Here is a 20728-nt window from a genome sequence, read left to right on the forward strand (position 1 = left end):
AAGAATTTGCCATGAGCTTTGGCAATGTAGAAATCATTGATGACCTTGACAACAATTGTCTTGATGGAATAGTGGAGGTAAAAATCTAATAGGAATGGGCTTGGGAGAGAATGGAAGGAGAGAACTTGGAGGCAGGCAATATAAACACTCTGCAAAGGAAGTTTGCTTTGAAGGGGAGTATAAGGATGGAATAGTAACGTTTCTTAACTCTTAAAATTCTATTTCCTGATCTGTAAAATGGAGACAAAGACAACACCTCTATCATAGAGTTACCGGGAAGATTAAATAAGATGTTATTGGAAACTCAGTGCTCAACACATAGTAAGGGCTTAAAAGGTTTGCTGGTACTGACTGCAGCCTGTCTGATAGAGGAGTGGGCAGGAGGATCTGCCCTGGTGTTTCTGTGTCCTGGGTTTTTGAAGATAATCTCTGTGACTCTACCCTCCTGGGGTTGGAAGTCAATCAAAAGTTTGGGTAAATTCCCCATTTTTGGCAGTTGTGAAATGACAGAAAGATCAGAAAGTCAGAAATCCCACACCCCTGCTAAGTGGTGGCTTATCTGTATGACTGTGCAAATGAAGCACGTTGCTTCCCTCATTCCTGTATTCAGTTTTATTGCTTGTCTTGCAAAATGGCACATTTCAAGATTAAAGCCATTTTGACTTTGAGTTACTGTCTTTGAAGTATAGGATTTCCTAATTATAAAAACGCATACTAATTGTAGAAAAATAGGAAAATAGAAGAAAATATGCAGAAAAGAAATTTATCTAAGGCCTCCTACCCAAATCCAACTGCTGTTAATGTTTTAGTGAATTTGCTTCCAATACTCTTATGAACTCTTTAAAAACATATTTGAGATAATACTGTTATATAGTGTTGTATCTTGCTTTTTCTCCTCAGCGTTGTTAGTGTAAGCATTAAATTCTTCATTAATGTTTTTAATGGCTATGTGCCATGGAATCTTTACATTTTTCATCTCAACTTATATCCAAGTGAAATGATAGGAATACTTAACCCTTTTATAGCATTCATTGGGTTCCAGGCCCTATTTTAAGTACTTTACATAAATTAGCTCATTTAATCCTCATAACCACCTTCCTACATGGGAACGATCATTATTCCCAGTTTACTGTTAGAGCCTTTAACATGCATTAAAGCCCTTCATTGGGTGTGAGGACCAAGGATGAAGGGACAGACACCCTTTAGCAGACAGTGTTGCCTCCCATGTGAGGGCTCTGGTGAGCTGGCATGCAGTCATGTTCTTCTTGAAACCCCTGTGGAGCTGGAAGTAGAGCTGGAGACATGCCTCCTACTTCAACTTTTCAGGAAAAATATCCCAACAGTTTTGGTAACTGTTAAGTGAAAACAACAACAACCTATTCCCAGCTCTCCCCTCACAATCTCTTAGTGGTTCTCATTCTGTATTTCTCTTGATTTACATCTTGTGTTCTCTCCTACCGCTGCTTCTTGGTCACAACTTTGGTCATAATTCCTGCAAAAAGTGGTCAGAAGTCTTCAGTGTCCAAGATTGGAAAGAAAAAGCTGGGCCCTAGAGCAATGGTTTGCCAAAGCTATGTCCTTAACAAGTCGCCAGAAATGTTATTTCATGTTATAACCCAGAACACATATACATATATTCATTTATGATGATAATATCTGAACAGAAGTTTCAGGAAACAATGTTACCTATGGTGCACTTTGATACTTTCCACTCCACTCCGTTCCATTTGATTAAAACAATACCAATTTCCACTTTAAATTGTTTTCAGGACTCACTGGTTACGACAAACTGCAGCAGTCAAATTGCTGCCCTGGAGCACAGCGTTGGTTCAGGACCAAGGACAGCAGCCCACCAATCCCTTCCCGGCCCTGTGCTCTCCCTTCCCTGCTGTCACATTTTGGTTCCTTATTCTGACTGCTCCAGCCTGTGTTGACCTGGCTCTTCTTTGACTTCCCGTGGTGTACTTTCAATCTCAGTGATTTTTTTTTTTTTTTTTTTTTTTGAGACGGAGTCTTGCTCTGTCATCCAGGCTGGAGTGCAGTGGCGCTCCCTCCGCTTACTGAAACCTCTACCTCCCGAGTTCAAGTGATTCTTGTGCCTCAGCCTCCCAAGTAGTTGGGATTACAGGTGCGTGCCACCATGCCTGGCTAATTTTTGTATTTTTAGTAGACACGGGGTTTCATCATGTTGGCCAGGCTGGTCTTGAACTCCTGATCTCAGGCGATCCACCCACCTCGGCCTCCCAAAGTTCTGGGATTACAGGCGTAAACCACCACACCCGGCCCAGTCTCAGTGATTTTAGACCCTAACTTAGGTGCCTGGTCTTCCTAGATCATAAGCTTATTGGAGAGAAGACCTAGGTTTTCACTGTGGCTTATATTCCCTTTAATGCTTGACCCAGATCTCCAGGGAATTAGTGGAACTTTAAAGATGAGGATAGGGATAATGCATCAGGGTTCCTCTCCTGGGAGTGTCGCTGGCTGCAGATCTGCTGGGACTAACTTTGTAGACTGTCATCACGTTGGACAAGAAGGGCCTCCCTTTATTGGAACCTCTTTCTTTTATATATGACTAGAAAAAATATTTAGTCCTCCTCCTCTTGCTATTGCTCTGTTGTAACCCTTTGAAAAGCAAGCTCCCTTTTTATAACTTTGACATTATGTGCATCACTGCATCACAAGGTTTTCAGGAAGATATATTTGATTGTGTTTTTTCCCTGCAGCCCATGTTGCTCTTCAGGTGACACAATATGAGCTTTTGCGCTCCTTATCTTTCATCTCACTCCTTGATAACATCAAGGTGCAAGAGAAGAGGAGTAAGATATCTCTTCTTTTCTTTCTAATAAAATCTGAGGTTCTAAGGATAGGGCCCATCTGGTTAAAGGGAAGACTGATATAGATTTATCAGTGGTCAGTTTTTTGACACATCCACCATTTTTAGTTTGAACTAAGTCCTCACGTGGACCCAGGCTCATGTCTTTGGGAATGGGGCACTGGCGCGATTGATTAATAATATGTGAATGTTGGAGGCCAGTTCTATTCTGCTTTCCCAAGGGATCCTTGCAGTGGCAACATAGCAGTGGGCCTTCTGAGTCGTGTGTCAGCTAGGAGGGCTGTGTTCATGCATATGTTAAGGTCTTCTGAGACCGACCTCTACTCCTCTTCAAAGCAGGGTAGAACAATTACCTCTGTAAAATTCATGAATTCTCCTCCTGTTTACTCTTCACTTCCAAAAGCTCAAAGCTGGGGTGCTTGTTTGTCATGTGGGATTCATGATCACAGGTGTTAGCAAATAGAGGTGGTGACTAATCTGAACTTGTCTTATGAAGGCGGGTTATGAAATTCAAACACTATTGAAATCCAAACACCTTTCATCTATTAATGGCCACCAGTGGCCTATAATCAAGTCACACTCTGTTAGCTACACAATTAACTTGTTTGTTTGAAGTGTGAATTAAGGATTTGAGGCATTTGCTAATGAATCTTACTTGCTCCCTACTTTGGCTGAAATCCCTGTGTTTTCCAAATGCAGGCAGTTCTGGAATTTAAGGAAAGTTTTTTTTTTTTTTTTTGGATCCTATTTTCTCCCTATGTGAAAGAAGCTTCTGTTTTGCTTTTGCACAGATGGAAAGAAGCAGGCTCTCACACCCTCCTTTCCCACTGGACTCTGCGTTCATTTCATTCTCAGTTTTGTAACTCGTGGAAAGTGCCTCCCCGTTGCTGCAGTTCTAATGGCTCTCTCTGCTTGAGTGTTGTACCCCTTGTATGGGAGCAGAGGGGAGTGGTGGAGTCTCCCCGTTTGCCAGCCTCCTTTGATTCTGTCTTTGTTTGTGACTGTCCTCTGGAACGAGTTTCTTTTGTAGATAATGGGATTCCATTATGGGGTGTTAGGGCTTCTCTGGAGCTGTCGGCTGTGAGGGAAGATAGGAGGTTTTGATCAATGGTTTCTGCTTGTATCTTGGATGTGTTAATTTTAAGATGGCTTGCTTCTGTTTTTATTAGTTTTATTGGATTTGTGTTGGGGGAAGGGTTAGGATGAGCATTGGTGTTGTTCTGCAAGGAAATGTGGTTGCTCGGAGTTAGGTGGCTCTGCTGTACTTGGAGGCTGGAAGGGCCTGGAGCGAGGCAAAATGCCCACTTCTGCTCTGTTCCTGTAGGCACCAGAGCTGTTGTCTGCTACCATGAAAGCCTTTTCTGACTTCTTTGAATGACTTATGATCCATTTCCAAAGGGCTGTATTGGTTAATGTTCTAAAGCAGAGGTGTTAGTGGAGCTTTTCAGCATTGTGGGTGGGGTTATTTATGGGTGGGAAGAGCGTGCATGCACACATACACACACACACACACACACACACACACACACACACACACACACACACACTCTGATATAAATTCCTGATTTATTTAGCCGTGGATTCAGAATTTATCTCAAAGGGACGTGGCTACACAAAGACCAAGTGGATGCAGCATATTTTTGCATAGCTTATCCCTTGTCCTTAGTTCTTAATGGGAGTTGGCAGTGTGTGGCTGTCAGTGACACTTTCTACGCACATAGAATCCTGCCAAGGTTGAAGAAGAAGCCAAATTCTTGCAACACTACTTCTGTTTTATATTCAGGTTTATATCACTGTTCTGGAAGGACTTATAACAACAATCTGTGCTCTTTTAGGCTCTTCTGATTCTTGAACCTTCAGATCAGCAAGTCTGCATCTTCATCTGGGGGTAGAGGTGAAGGGGGGTTGGTGTTAAAGAAGGCAGAATCAGTATTGAGTTGTCTTCAAACACTCTCTCTCCCTCTCACTTTTTGTTATTTGAGAAAATCTATATCCCCACAGGCTTATGATAGCCTGTCTCTGAGACAACAATGGCACCCTCAAAGTTTTAACCCTGTTTCTTCAGGCTGGCTATGTCCTTCACTGAAAGATTGCTGACCTCTCAAAGAATAAAATAAAGGTCTAAAAATTTATGATGAGACTTTTGCCATGGCTGTGATGGAATAACTAGGACTAGATTCATCCTCTCGCTGCAAACAATTATAAAACTGGATAAAACCTGTGAAATAAATATTTTCAGCTATTAGATGATAGTCAGAGTAGGACTGTGGTTGCTAAGAGAAGACTGTAAACCATACAATCACTTTGTATTTCTACATGGAGGCATTTCAAGACCATATCTTCAGGGAGGTATTCCAAGAAGAGTACAGTGATCTTGTTGAGCTGAGGAGACAGGTATCAAGAGTTTAGAGAGGTTGATATATCTAGAATTTGCAGGGCAGAATGTCATACAGGAGAAGACCTGGCAGAGAAAGTGCTCTAGAAACTTTTATGGCTCCCCTGGAATGTTCTGTTGAATACTAAACCATTGATGTGTGAGGTGAAACTTCACAAAACTGGACAAAATGCACATAGGGGCTATAAAATTCACAGAGCTCATACAGGACTCAGAGGTATTTGCATTCTGACCAGCCCGACTGGGGAGCTGTCCTTGAATATTTGGGACATTCAGTAGAGACTCCGGAAGGAAGAAGAAATAATAGTAGGGTAACAACATTTCTGGAGTAAAACGTGCTGTAGACCCACCTTTACAGAGATTAAAAATAAGCCTTGAGAGGGTCAGGCTGATCCACAAGTAACTTAAATGCCTGCCAGAGTAAAGCCTAATGCTCTTTATTTAAAGATACAATTGCTGACAGCTTTCCAAACTTGACAAAAGCTATAAACTCACTGATCTGAGAAGCTCAACACACCCCAAGCAAGGTAAATACAAAGAAACCACAGAATGGCACACACAGTATAATCAGATTTCTTCAAATTAGTGATAAAGAATTTTTTTTTTTTTTTAAAGACAGAGTCTCACTTTGTCATCCAGGCTGGAGTGCAGTGGTGCAATCTTGGCTCACTGCAACCTCCACCTCCCAGGTTCAAGCAATTCTTGTGCCTCAGCCTCCCAAGTAGCTGGAATTACAGGCACACACCATCAAGCCTGGCTAATTTTTTTTTTTTTTTTGTAGAAATGGGTTTCACCATGTTGGCCAGGTTGGTCTCAAACTCCTGACCTCAAGCGATCCTCCCACCTCAGCCTCCCAAAGTGCTGGGATTACAGGCATGAGCCACTGTGTCCAGCAAGAAAAAATCTTAAACTCAGCTAGAAGTGGGGAAAAAGACAAATTATAGAGGACAAAGATAAGAATTTTTGCAGACTTCTCATTAGAAGTCATGCAAGCTAGAAGACAATGGAATGGGATCTCTTGAGTGCCAAAAGGGGGAACAGTCTGTCAGTGTAGAATTCTGTATAGAGTAAATTATCCTTACGTGGTCCTGGAAATTGTTTTACATCTTGAATATGGTGATAGATACATAATATATTTATTTGTTAACATCTACTGGACTATACATTTAAAACGGGGTACATTTTATTGTATGTAAATTATACTTCCATGATGCTGATTGAAAATAGGTTTTAATCCCTGAAATACGGGATAACATAATTGTAGTAAATGGAATAATATGTATAGATTCATGGCACACATTAAAGGAAACTGAGGGACAGAGCTATCACGTGACTTCCCCCAAATCATACAACCAAAGGGAGACGGAGTAACTTTTTCTATCCTAAAAGAAATGTTTTTTTTTTTTTTTTTTTAAATCTCTTGAAATAGGTAGATTCAGGTCTTCTCACAAACTAAAAGGTAGGACATATATTCCTCCAGTGCCTTTCAAACTATGATCTGGCTGGCATCTAGGAAACTTGCTATAAAGGCCTCACTGGGGCAATTTGATATTTCCTCCCAAATACATGCTGTTTCTCTTTCAGGTATTTTTTCATTCTCCCTCTACCTTTTAGTGTGTTTTCTAGGATTACACATCAGTGAGATTGTAAACATCTTCAGCATGGTGGATTTATTATTATTATTATTATTATTATTATTGAGACAGAGTTTTGCTTTGTCACTCAGGCTGGAGTGCAATGGCACGATCTTGGCTCATTGCAACCTCTGCCTCCCGGGTTGAAGTGATTCTCCTGCCACAGCCTCCCAAGTAGCTGGGATTACAGGTGACCACCACCATGCCCAGCTAATTTTTGTATTTTTAATAGAGATGGGGTTTCACCATGTTGGCCAGGCTGGTGGATTATTCTTATATCAGTCAGGATCCTATCAGGAGACAGAAGCCATGTTTGGTTGTTTGAACAGAAAATTTAATATATAAAGACTTTCTAGCTAGTAGAAGGGTGGTTGATTACTAATGGAGATAAAAGAGAATTCTAAGCGTTTCCAAAATATCAGGGGTAAAGCAGCAGCTGCTATCTCTAGGCTGAGAAAAAGTAGACAACAAATAAAATAAGGGCTAGAAGACCCTCGCTGACATTGGCCAAAATTCAGACCTCTTCAAAGAGTGCATGGGTACCAAAGGAACACGCTGTCTGCCAAAGGGCCTGGGCTGGAAGTGGTCTGTAGAAGTGGCTCATTGTCACTTGCGGATGTCAATTAGAACAGAGCTGGTCTAAAGCAGCCTGCCAGTGGGGGGGGACTGTCTCTTGAGAGTGCAGCTGGAGCTCATCTTCATGACCACTGGACTACACTCTGAATAATAGTGATGATTATAATAATAATTATGATGGTAAGAGGTCTGCAAGGGGTGTGTCTTCGCCACTATCATCTTGCAGGTTCATGTCATTGCTGTCTATTGACGAAGCTTCACATTCTGCTCTGCTAGCAAAGGAGAAATATGTACAGGGTCCAGCTTCAGTATCACAAAGAAGGACAAAGAAGGGTGAAATTGGAACTCAGAGATAATAATAAATTGACGACTGGAACAATATCAAAATAGAAATTGGGGCAATCTTGGGTCGGCTTCATCAGCACATGTCACTGTATTAAGGGGCAATGAGTGTTCTGGTTAACATTGCACTGTTCTAAAAGTTATTTCTTTCTGGATTGCCTATATTGGTTCATGGTCTTACAATGCACCCAGTTTCCAGTGCCATAAATATCAGAGTAGGGGCCCCAAGGTCAAGGGCCTACAAATCCAAGCCAGCCATTACAGTGAAGAAAGCCAGCAGGCTGAGGTGGCGGTCCTCTGAGCTCTCAGGCCCATCCAAATGGGACAGCAGCTTCTCAGCACCAAGCAGTGGATGCTATGCAGCATGCAGGCCTGGGGTTGCCAGACTTTATTTTTCAAGAGAAGCTGGAAATCCCTGACCCTCAATCTTTAAACATTGGCAGATAAGCCAAATGGGAAGAAGATTGTGTGGACCAAGCAGGCACATCTCTGGGTGGAGTCAGTCCCTGGGCCACCAGTTTGTGACCTTTGCTTCTGAGATGTCCTCACTCCCTCACTGTCCCTCGTTTCCCCAGCCAGTTGGTTTCAAGCCCCATTTACCTTGCTTTTGAAAACATTCAGCTTTGTTCCATTTTCCCCACTCCCACGACCTTAGTGCAGGATCCTATTGCCTCTATCCTGGGCTATAATCATGGTCTCCGATCAGCGGCCTCTTCTTTACCAGGCCACCACCAGAGTGATGTTTCTAAAAAGCACAGCTAGCCAGCCGTGGTGGCTCACACCTGTATCCCCAGCACTTTGGGAGGCCGAGGTGGGCGGATCACTTGAGGTCAGGAGTTTGAGACCAGCCTAACAAACATGGTGAAACCCCACCTCTACTAAAAATACAAAAATTAGCTGGACATTGTGGTAGGCACTTGTAATCCCAGCTACTCAGGAGGCTGAAGCAGGAGAATCTCTTGAACCTACGAGGCAGAGGTTGCAGTGAGCCAAGATCATGCCACTGCCTTCCAGCCCAGGCGATGGAGCAAGACTGCATCTCGAGATAGATAGATAGATAGATATAGATAGATAGATAGATAATAGATAGATAGATAGATAGATAGATAGATAGATAGATAGATAGACAGACAGACAGACAGACAGACAGACAGCACGGCTCTTTGTGTGGCTCCCATCTGCTTAAAAGCCTTCCCCTGATTCTTGGAGATAAAACTCCATTGCCTGGCATTGAATTCCTCCACAGTTTGGTGCCTCCCCCTCTACCTGGCTTTGAGTTCTGCCTTTCTTTTCCTTGTCCTGTGGACTCTCATTACTTTATATTACTCAGATTTCCCTGAACACATTTGCTACTCCCATTTTCCTGCCTTCACTTATGCTCTTTCCCTTCCCTGATACCTTGGCCACTTGTCTGCTGGGCAATCTCCTACTCACTCATCAAGACCCAGTTGAAATGTTAGCTCCTTGACACAACCCTTCCTTCTCTTCTCAGTATGGACACATCGTCTGTGCTGCTAATTTGGCACTCTTTGTCTGTTTTGCACTTGAATGTGATAGCCCTGGATCCTGCAGCCCTATCTGTCTTCCCAGCTGTATTTCCCAGGGCCATTACTCATGTGTCTTTGTATTGTTAGGGCCTTGCATAGTGCCCGGCATATTGTAGGTGCTCAATAATTCATCGAATGATTGAACCAATGAGTAGATAAATGAATGAAAGACCGGGTGAATTGCTTCTTTACTGACTCTGGCTGTGGATGTTTCTATTGTGGCTCATTGTTTCTTCACTGATTGGTAATTTGATAGTCATAAGAATGCTTTACTATGTCTCAATAACAGACAGCCAGTGGGGCCAGGCTTCATTTCAGAAGTCCAGGCTGTTAGGAATTTATTCTGAATGGCTAGTTACCATTTTGTAGACAGTCCTCCAGACACCCTTGGATCCTTACAGTCTTAACCACTGCCACTTTCATAAACTGTCAGAGCAGAGCGACGTTGCATTCCATGCAAATAAAAAAAAATACAAACCAGTTTTCTATAGGCTAACAGTTGATGGCAAGAGCTGGTCATTTTGAAAGCAAGATTGGGGGTATTGGTTTAGACCTGTGGGTGGGGGGTCCAGGACATCTTGTGCAGGGTGTTGGCTTGGCCAGCTGGGTGCTTGGGAAGAACATCAGTGGACAGGGACAGGAATGTTCAGATGGGAGCCCTGCCCCGTTGGACCTGGTTTGGACTATTTATCATGGGGGAGGGCCCGTTGGCTTCATGCACGGGTGCCTTGGAGAAAGCCGGTGGGGAAGATCCCACTGGGAGAGGGCAGGGCCTGGTTATTTATTTATTAAATTAAGGCCAATTATTTTTTGTCAAGTGCAGCGAGTGGTGGATTCTGGGAAAACTTGCTTTCACCGTAAACATGTTGGTTAGAAGTCATTAATATGACATTCACACATCCCTAATAAAGTACATAACACAGAGATCTGGCACCACTGAAATACCCAGAGGACATTAAGTATGAGTCTTAAAACCAAGAGGATTGGAAACAAGATATTTTTACTTCTCGTTTGGGAGTAATATAATTGCATTTTGTGGCTCTAGCAGATGCTGGGGCCAGCTGCTAGGGGAGCCTTGGCTTTTTTTTCCCCTTTTTTCCCCCCTCAGCTTTGGTCCCTTACAGATAAAACCCTTATGCAGAACTCTCATAAAAACCAAACTTTAAGAAATTATACTTTGGTTGAAAATCCATGTTTCTATGTGCAAAATATATCTGAGATTGTATAGACTATAGAGAGATTTTTATTAGTTGAACTCAGGAGATATTTGTATAAATATATATATATATATAAATATATATATATATATATATAAAAATATATGTACACACATACATACATTTGTTGTTGTTTGTTTAATTTGTTACAGTGAGCACTAAAGACCTTTCTCCCTCCCTGACATTGAGCCTGTATCTTGAAGACAGATGGAGGACGGATTGTCCGAGAGACCTATGGGGGACTCTGCTTTTTCTAAGGGCTGCTCCAGGGGAAGTTGTGGGAGGGGAGGCTGATCTCTCTGGGCTGGACCCTTCCGTGGGGCTGAGACAAAGCACAGCCTGCAGTGCATAGCTCCTTCTGGGGAGGGAGTGGGGGCAGCAGAGAGAGCCGGGGCTGAGAAGTTGAGGTGAATCCAGCCCCTCTGAGAATTGCGTAGCCCTACCTGCACAGATGGGAGCCTTCCCACACACTGGAGGGGACACGGCTCGTCACCTCAGAGGTGAACCAAGGGGGCAGGGAGCCCTGCTCTCCTTGAAGCGTGTGCTATGGAACAGCTTCCTTCACACGTGGGGCTCAAGGTCAACTCCTAGGGACGCAGAGGGTGCAGCAGGGTGGCTGCCGTTGGCTCCAGGAGGCACATGTGTTTGCGGGTTCCTGTGATGTCTGCATCTAGAGCTGGCCATCTAGTACGGCAGCCACATGCGGCATCAAGCACGTGAGACACGGCTGAGGCCAGCTAGAGGGGCTGGCTCTCTGTGGGAAACACACAGGGACTTAGTAGGGAAAAGGGTATGAGATAGCTCGTGACTACTTTTTAAAAAATTAGTAAAATCATACTCTCTTGGATATATTGGGTTAAAATATAAAATATTATTAAATTTTCTTCTCTTTTACCTTTTAAAATATAGCTTCTAGAAATTTTAAAAATATTTTTATATTTTAAGTTCTGAGATCCATGTGCAGAACGTGCAGGTTTGTTACGTAGGTACACATGTGCCATGGTGGCTTGCTGCACCCATCAACCCGTCATCTAGGTTTTAAGCCCTGCATGCATTAGGTATTGCTTCTAGAAATTTTAAAATGACACACGTGCCTTGTGTTGTGGCTCAGGTTCTATTTCCATTGGACGGTGCGGCTCTGGCACTCACAGATTGGCCAGAGCTGCCTCCTGAATGAGGGGCACTTAGAGGAACAGTGCTGTGCGACCTCTCACGTAGGGCCTGAGCCTCGATGGCAACTGGACCTTTGTGCGTGGGAGCCTCAGGCATAGGCTCTTGAGGTGACATCCTTTAGAAGAGAACTTCGCAATCTCTCCTTCAGCTCTGCTGTGTCAGCAGTCATCTTCGGACATAGGAACTGCGCAGGGCTCTGTATTGACAGACGGACTGAGACGCAGACCCTCCCTGAAGAATGAAAAACCAGGAAGGGAGAACCACCACCCACACAGAGCTAGCAAGAGAAAGCCCGAGCAGCGCAGCCATTGCCGAGAAAGTTCTAGAAGCTGCAGTGCACTGTGGAGGGAGACAGCAAGGGGGACTCCCCTGGGAGGGGCTTGGCAATGAACAGGACCTGACAGGTTATGTGGGCAGAGCTGGCACATGGGCGCTGAGGCGTGAAGGGCAGGAGTCAGGTTGGCACAGCAATGCATGCTCACCTGCCAGCCCCCATGGGGCAGCCTCTGCGGTGACCCTCCAGCCCTGCTGGCTCCCGGCTGGCCAGCTCCTGACATGGGCTTTGCAGTCCTCCATCAAAACCCATCAGCTTGGGGACTGAATGGTGAGTGACCATTGCCTCTGGGTGGTGGAGATGGATGCATGGCAGCACAGTGTGTGACCAGGCAGTGACACCAGGTGCAGCATTACAGCCTCCCATCCTGCACAGACCTCCTTTCCTGATATGTCTTGTTTGGGGCCTTGGGGAAGGGCCCACCTGCCTCCCTGGTCTGCAGGCACCAAAGTATATCTGCTGAACAGATATAGAGGGGCCTGTCTTGGACCCTGTCAGTTTGTTCTCCCAAGCCCCTGCAGCACACAGACACCATACCTTGGTGGCAGTTTTTCTACTTGAACGTCCAAAGGACAAACTAAACATTTAAAATCTGCAAGCTGGACAGTCTTTGCTTTGGAGCCTGCAGCGAATTTCTTCGTCTTGACAGTCCAGTCATTCTTTAGGATCCGGGAGGAGGAGGAAGCTAAGGGAGCCAGGGTGCTGGGGAGGCCGCCGGGCACGCACACACGTGGTCCTTCGGGCTCAGGGGCTGTCTGCATGGGTGGGACGGCTGGCATTTCCTTCACCCAAATGCCACATCTGGCTGGATGTCGACGCCTCCTTCTTTTTATTTTTATTGTGGTAAAAGACACATAACATACAATTTACCATCAGTGGTCATTAGTACATTCACAAGGTTGTACAACCATATAGCTCAAGACATTTTCATCACCCCAGAAGGAAACCCGACACCCATTAGCCGTAACTCCCCATCACCCTCTTCCCCCAACCCTTGGCAACCACTAATCTCCGTGCTGTCTCTATGGATTTGCCTATTCTAGGTATTTTATATAAATGGCACCATGCAATACAGGGCCTTCCGTGCCTGGCCTCTTCCACTTAGCATCATGTTTTCAGTGTTCATCCATGTAGTAGCCGGTATCAGAACCTCATTCCTTTCTGTGGCTGAATAACATGCCGTTGTACGTCTGTGACACATTTTGTTTCTTCATTCATCCATCTGCGGATACTTGGGGTAGGTCCACCTCTTGGCTACTGTGAGCGATGCTACTGTGTGCATGTGTCTGTGTTTTTGTTTGAGTACCTGTTTTCACTTCCTTTGGCCATGCTTTTGCCCCAGCCTCCTATGAATCTTTCAAGCCAGACTTGTGTTTGAGGGGCCACAAGTGCAGGGGAAGGAACATGCACGCCCGGAGAGCGAGGAGTCCTGGCCTGGCTCCGCCATGAACATGCTGAGCTTGGACAAGCGCTTTTCTGTTCTATACCTCAGTTTTTTTCCTCTGTCAAGATGAGATAGACCAGACCTGTGTTTTCATCTGCCGCCTTTAAGGTCCTAGGTTTGTGGACCTCTGGGGGAAGAGAGAGAGGCCAGATAATTGAGCTAAAAACCCTTCTTTTCACAACTCCTTCCCCTCCTTGGTGGGAGCATCTCCAGCTCTGTGTGTTGCTTTTCCCCTGCTTCCTATGATGTTTTAAGCAAAGGGCTCCATGGAGACAAGGAATTTTGCCTATCACTGAAGTCGAGGATCTTATGAGTTGAACTAGGCTTTTGTGGTGGCAATGAGCTTGATCCTGCTGGAAGGAGAGAATCCCCCTGAAGGAGATTCAGTCTGGACTCCTCTTGGTCCACTGAAGGGAGGTGGGGCTGGGAAGTGACCCTGGGTCAATGGGGAGCAGGGAGCTGTCAGCCTGGGCTGGGAAAAGTTCGGTTCTTCACTCATCCAAGCAGATTGTGGCTGTCCTTTCTGAAATTCAGAGCAGTGGTGCAGAATGCGAGCCTTGGAGCCATTCTGCATGGGTTTGGGTTCTGGTTCTACAGGTACTGGCCATGTGACCTTAGGCAAGTCACTTAACCACTCTATGCCTCAGTTTCCATACCTGTAAAGTGGCCATGGTTCCCATTTCATAGTTTGTTATGAAGATTAAATGAGATGGTCCCACATAAGTCCTAGGGCAGTGCCTCCACCACCTTAGCATTGGTGACATTGATGGCAGCAATGACACAGATGGTGAAGTCCTTCTCCCCACAATCACTCTGAATTTGGATGGCTTTTACATGGCTCCATGCCATTTAGCACCTAATACTTTGTGTGGTTTTTTGTTCTTTAGCGAATCTCTCCAAACAAGTTCCTGAGCTTTTGCAGGGTAGGCTCACCTGTGGTCTGCCCATCTGGTGAGGGGGTGGCCTGGGGAAGGGCCATGGGCTGGGAAGGCTGGGCAGCAGGGGCCTGGCATTAGACGGGTAACCCAGACACGCTCCATCCAGCCAGGTTCATGCAGCAGCATGGGACAGTCACTGGCGGGCGAGTCCAGCTTTGGGGCCCGGCCAACCTGAGCACAACAGAGATGAGAGCCTGGGCCTGTGCATCAGCTTCCTCGGAAAGGCTTCCCTCAGAGGGGCTCTGTGTGGGAGATGTCCTGGATTGGGAGAAGCAAAATTTACCTTTGGGGTTGGAGGAGGGAGTGGCAGGTGCTCACAGGTAGTTCCTACATCAGCGTGATTTCCTGGGACCTCTGCTTGCTTGACAGAAGCTCATTAGACATGAGGTGATCCCCGCTAAGTTTGGCCACAGAGGTGACCCCGTAACAGCACTTACACACACTATTGTATTGATTTGCCTATACCCATCACTTGACTGTGAGCTCTTTAACTGTGTGCTTCAAAGTGGTCCTGTTCCCTTTCTGGTATACAGTAGATGCTCAGTAGGTGTTTATAGAGTAAACACAGAAGGCAGTAAGTGGTGCCAGGAGTTTTTCCCCTTCAGAGGGCCATAGCAGTAGGAAGCCCTGTCAGGCTGGGGTGAGCATTGGCTGAAGAATGCCCATGAAAGTCTTCTTTGGATGTCCAGGGTTTTGGAACAAATCACATGTTTAGAGGTTGGGATCCACTGCACCTCCCATCCCCTGGGCCACTAAGGGTCACTTCTCTCAGCATGGTCCTGGGCAGGGGCATGGATCAGGGGGTTCCAGCTGGCACAGCCTATTCCTCTGGATACCAGATCTCCTGAAGTTCATGTAGATGAGCTGATGCACGTGACAAGTGGCTTAGTAAATCCACGTACTGACTCCAGCCGCAGTGTGCTCTGGTTTTGTGAAGCCAAATGGGAACCAATCGACAAACCAACAACTCTGAACGGTCATTCCGATGTTACCATTCATTGTCTACATGCGTGGCGTGCGGTGGTGTCCGGGGTGGTGGAGGTGACAGATGATGATTAATCCAGCAGTGGTGGCAGCCTCTGACCTGGACCATTTTGGTAACTGTGACCTCATCGGGCTGCTAGACAGGTGGCTCACACCACGTAGATCTTATAATGATTCATGGTAGCTATTGTTTGGGGCTTGTCCTCTGCCAGCCAGTGTATTTAGAATGATCATTCCTTAGAACTGCCTCATGAGCTGATAGTCTCCCAGTTTCATAGGAAACGGGTCTAGACAGATTAGGTAATGTGCTCAAAATGAGACAGCTAATAAGAGGCTGCGCTCGTACCCAAAGCCAGGGCACTGTTTGCTTCCAATGCATGTGCTCTTAACTGTGATACTATGTTGCCTTCCTACAGTGACATAGAGTTAATTAAATAATTGGAAAAGTTTTAGCCAGGAACTGCTGCATTTTGCTACTTTTCAGCTCTTGTGTCAACTATCTTCAGTGACACACACACACACACTCTCTCTCTCACTCACATGTGCATGCATATTTACTTCTGCCATGCATGTTTTTCCTACCCCCATCCCATCCCATCCCATCCCATCCCATCCCATCCCATCCCATCCCATCCCATCCCATCCCATCCCATCCCATCCCATCCCATCCCATCCATCCACCCATCCATCCATCCATCCATCCATCCGGCCATCTGTCTAACAAACACTTATCAGGTGCTTCCTATGTGCTCCAGGACACTGTTAAGTCCAGGGGATGTGTCAGCGATAACATGTTCCGTATCCTTCTCATGCTCCAGTGGGGGATGTTATTTGAGTAAACAAGCAATTAGAATGCAGAGTGATAAGTCCTGCCCACTGGGGGAAGGTGCCAGTGCCACCCAGGCAAGCAGGAGGGATAACTGACGCCATCAGGAATAGTTAGGGAGGGCCAGCCAGAGGAAGGATCTATCTACAGTGAGACCTCAGGGAAAGATTTTTCTAAGGAGAGGAAATAAAACGTGAAAAGGCTCAGGGATGAGAGAACAATGTGCTGGTTGATCAGCTGCTTATTTATGATTTCTTCAGCTTCAGTCAGTGATAGAAACTTGCACGGTGAAGCAACTCTGTTTTTGCTATAGGCTTCTGCTTCCCAGGTTCTTTGTCAGGTCCAGGCTTCCAGACAGAGGTCGCTTGGGCTCTCAGTTCCCAATCACTGGCTGCCTTGTGGTGGTGGCTGGCTCCATGGTATGTCAGGCCTTGATCTCTACTCTTGGCCTGTGGCATTTGGACCGCATGGCATCAGGGGCGTTTTCTACCCTCCCCTGCTCTGCTTACCGGGCTTCTATTCCTTCTCAAGGCCAAGTTTAGCATCTCTGGTCCCAGGGGTCCACTCCATTATGTCCCAGCTGAAAGAGGCTGCTCGCCTCCAGGCAGAGGGGCTGCTGCCTTCCCAGGAGCCCTCTAGGAACCCCGGCTACAGAGAGAGCCTCCCCTCTGAATTTTCCTGATAGTCAGGGCAGCAGCTCCATGTTGTAGCATCACCAAGATCAAGGGAAACGTGTACTAGTCCAACCTTAATTTAACTTATAATCCCTGCCAATTTCATGTTAGCAGATCCTTTCGGAGGTGGAAGTAATGGGCCATATCATGCCTCGAGCTGGAGCAATAACTTACGTTGATGTCACTCACTGGCTTTTTATGGAAATGATTAATAAATCAGTAATTCTATCTGCAGTGATGTTGTTGTGTTTATAAATATTTAATTTACCTTCAGGTGCCCACATTTTCCTCATCTTTACCTTAAACTCTGCTGACGTTGCTCTTCTTTTGGATGTGCCGCTCACTAGATTTAAGTTCTCAGTAGTGGGAAAGGTTAACTTATTTCTCCCCCCGCTTCCTCTCTGGAATATGGCTTTCTCGTGTCTTTTCTTTTTAATCTTTGTGTGATTTTGGCTCAGGGGGTTGGGGATGAAGCTGAGAGAATGCGATGTCTCTTGTGACAGAGATGAAAGATTCGTCCAGCTTCAGAAAAGGACAAAACTTTCCAATTATGGTCTCGCATCGTGGAGACTTGTTGTCGGCATGTGTTTCTCCCTCCCTAAATTAATGACATTTAGAATCTGAAATGGTGTCTGATGTCTTCCTCCCACAGAGAAATATTTTCGTCCTTGCCACCAACTCATCTTTTGAGGCCCAGTGCTTTGATTACTACCGTGTGACAGGTTGAATGGAAAGGACTTAAAAAATCAAAATAGAAACAGTCCAAGTCGAGTGTTTCTCTAGCAGGGATGGAGTTCCAGGCTCGCAAATGAAAACAGCAGCTGGGAAACAGCAAAAACTTTCTTACCTCTCAGGATCCAACGTGAGCTAATTGTTGTTATTATCTTTTTATTCTTCTGTTTCAGGAAATTGCAGCTTATTTAATAACATTTGAGAAACACGAAGAATGGCTAACCACCTCCCCTAAGACAAGGTAATGTCCCAGATCTTGCAGTTTTTCAAATATGTACAGTAAGTGGATTGATTTGCATTGATTACCTGATTTGGCCAGTCAATTCATGGGCAACGAGTTGAAAATGCCACGTTGTGCTGGATGGCTTTCGACACTGAGGTCTCATTCATTGACATAAGACTGTGGCAGTGAATACGATCAGATGGATTAAAAAGAGTGCAAGTGCCATCCGCCAGTTGGAACTTTTAACCTGACGGCTGGATCCTTCAGCCGGGTGCTTGGAAGGCTTCACAGGCAGGAGCCTCAGGGGAAGTTTATTTTGGGAAATTGCTCGCCTGCCACTAGTGTTCTCTAGAAACGTGCTTTGAAAAAAGAGAAACCAGCTTAACTGCCCACTTTTATCTCAACATGTCTTACAAACTGAAAGTCAAGTTCTTGATTGGTGGTAAAGAGATCCCCCCAAATCAGAAGCAATGGCTAAGCTCGCAGTTTATTATGCAGTAAGTGTCCTTGAACCTGCTAACTGCCGCAAACACTTAGCTTCTCTCACCACTTGGGAATAGAGGGAATTGGTGAAAATATAGCTGGCCCGTGTTCCGCCAGCACCAGTGATGTTACCATCTTGTGAAGAATGGTGATGTTGGGACTTAGGGTTGATTTTAAAAGGCAGCCTCTTTTTGTTCTCCCCAACTCTAGGTTTTTATTTTTGGAATGTTACAATCTAGAGCTTTGGAAATACAATGCCACTTGCTTCCAATTGCTGTAAGTTTTCTGTTAGCAGTGACAGGACCCAGGTGTTTATTAGCTGGCGGGGTGGTAGCTGGAGTGTGGTTTATACAGGATGCCTGGACTGCAGGCTTGAACTGAAGTGGTGGAACGTCCAGTCGGTTTCGCGTTGAACAGAAGCCCCAGAGTCCCCAGGTTTGTTAGCTAGGACCAGGGAAGGGTTGGGTGTGTCCTCTGTGCCCATGGCCCATCAGCTTGACCTCTTCATCCTTCCTGAGTCATGGGAAAGGTCATCCTTGGGAATGTTTATTCATTCTAGAAGATATTTTAAAATATCACATTATTAGGCTTAGACATTTACTGGTTAGCATCTTTTAGGTGAGGGCACAATCCTCCCCTTTGAAGGAGGCTGGAGGGCATTGTGGAAGGAAGGTTAGTTATTGAGGCTCCCTTCCCCAGGTGGCTCTGATTGGTTTACCTCCAGCCTGAGAGTGGAAGGAGAGTCCCTCCACAGGAGTCCCCAAAACCTCAGCCTGCTGCGACCATGGTTTTTCCTTTGCTATAAAATCAAATAGTTTATATCAATCAGCTTTTGCTGTGATCATTCTGTGTAAGAAACGACCTGCAAGCTTAGTGACTTGAAACAACAAATCTTTATTTTCTGCTCATGGGTCTGTGGGCTGCCTGTGGCTTTGGGTTGAGGTCAGGTCTGCTGTGTGCATCATTTTGCTGTGGGACCTAGGCTGAGGAAGCCCCCTCTGCCTGGGAAGTTAGCGTCTCCCAGAGGAGGGCAGAGGCTTACAAGCCCAAGGCAGTTGATGCAGGTGCAGTTGAAACTCCTGCTCAGATGTGGCATCATATGTCATGCCTGGTGATAAATCCACTGGCCAAAGCAAGTCCCCTGGCCAAGCCCAGTGAGAATGGGGCTGGGAAGGACATCCCTCCACAGAGTGGGGGCAGGGGTGGGCAGTGGAGAGGATGGGAATACAGTGCCCTATTTGGTGAATGCGGCCATGTTAAACTAGAGAGCCTGACACACTCATCTCCCCTTTCTTCTGCGGCATCTTCTTGGAGGACATCATTCTCAAACTTGAGCAGGCATCAGAATCAGCTGAGGGCTCATTCAAATGCAGGCCCCACCCCAGGGTTTCTGATTCAGCAGGTGTGGTGGGGGGGGCCTGAGCATATGTTATTTCTAAGAAGCTCCCAGGCAGTAGGATGTGACTGATCTTGGACTGTACTTTGAGGGCCACTGGCCTAGTTTTCTGGGGGAGAAGGAGGCTTATCTGATTTCTGCCTCTGGACCATTTCCTGACTTCCAAGGGTGGCCCTTACCTCAAGCAGCCGCCAGCCTCTCCGTGCGCCCTTTACTCTCCGCTCAAACACTCCTTGAATCTAAGTGGAAAGAGAAGAGCTCCTCCTTGGCCAGAGAGGGAGCTTCTCTGGAATGTGTCCCGGGCCAGACACCTGATTTCAGATACGCAGACCCGTGCTGGGTTTCAGCCACCCTTTGACGGCAGAACAGTAGAACATTTCAAGGCAGTGGTTTTACCTCGAGTTTCAGCCTTTGGAATTTGGGTTACAATTGAAAAGGGGATGTCACTCAGGGTCGTGCCTGACTTGCATGACTTTCTGGAACATACATAGAGCCATGAGACCCCACCCTGAGGCACAGTGGTGTGCCTGGCAGAAGAAGGAAGGTGGGTTTCAGATGTGGTCAAATCCGGGTTCGAGCCCTGGCTCTGTCACTCAGTGGTTTGCGACTGTGAAAAGGTCGTCTTAGCTCCTTTAAAAGCCCTGGTTTTTCTTCTTCATATAGAAAATGGAGTCGATGTTGATCCTGCCCTTGCTGGGTCACGATGAGGATTGAATGTGGTCATGTTTCTGATTCCACTTCGCATGCCGTGCGGGTCTGTCCATGCACGGGTGTCACTGTGACTCTTATCTGTGGGGCAGTCCCCAACCTGCTGGACACTTTGACTTCGACAGGCATCTGCCAGGATTTCTCCGGGCTTTGGAAGGACGAATTTCTTTCCTAAAGGCAGAGGGTGAAGACGGAAGGTTTCCTATTAGTATTATAATATCCACTCTGTGTTTACACTTGAAAGCTTCTTGTCCCAGGAGAAGCAAAAC

The 20728-nt window shown here is 45.8% G+C and overlaps 1 protein-coding gene across 14 annotated transcripts in view; it reads left to right on the forward strand.

The window, feature by feature from the left end:
• Positions 1-20728, forward strand: part of CAMTA1 (calmodulin binding transcription activator 1) — a 976509-nt gene that overhangs the window by 292671 nt on the left and 663110 nt on the right. For all 14 annotated transcript variants that reach the window (XM_030805184.1, XM_030805179.1, XM_030805180.1 and 11 more), the window contains one exon: positions 17823-17890. In XM_030805184.1, coding sequence (XP_030661044.1) covers positions 17823-17890 — 68 coding nt within the window. The remainder of the gene's footprint in view (positions 1-17822; positions 17891-20728) is intronic.

This window comes from Nomascus leucogenys, chromosome 24, assembly GCF_006542625.1.
Source record: "Nomascus leucogenys isolate Asia chromosome 24, Asia_NLE_v1, whole genome shotgun sequence".
Classification (NCBI taxonomy): Eukaryota; Metazoa; Chordata; class Mammalia; order Primates; family Hylobatidae; genus Nomascus; species Nomascus leucogenys.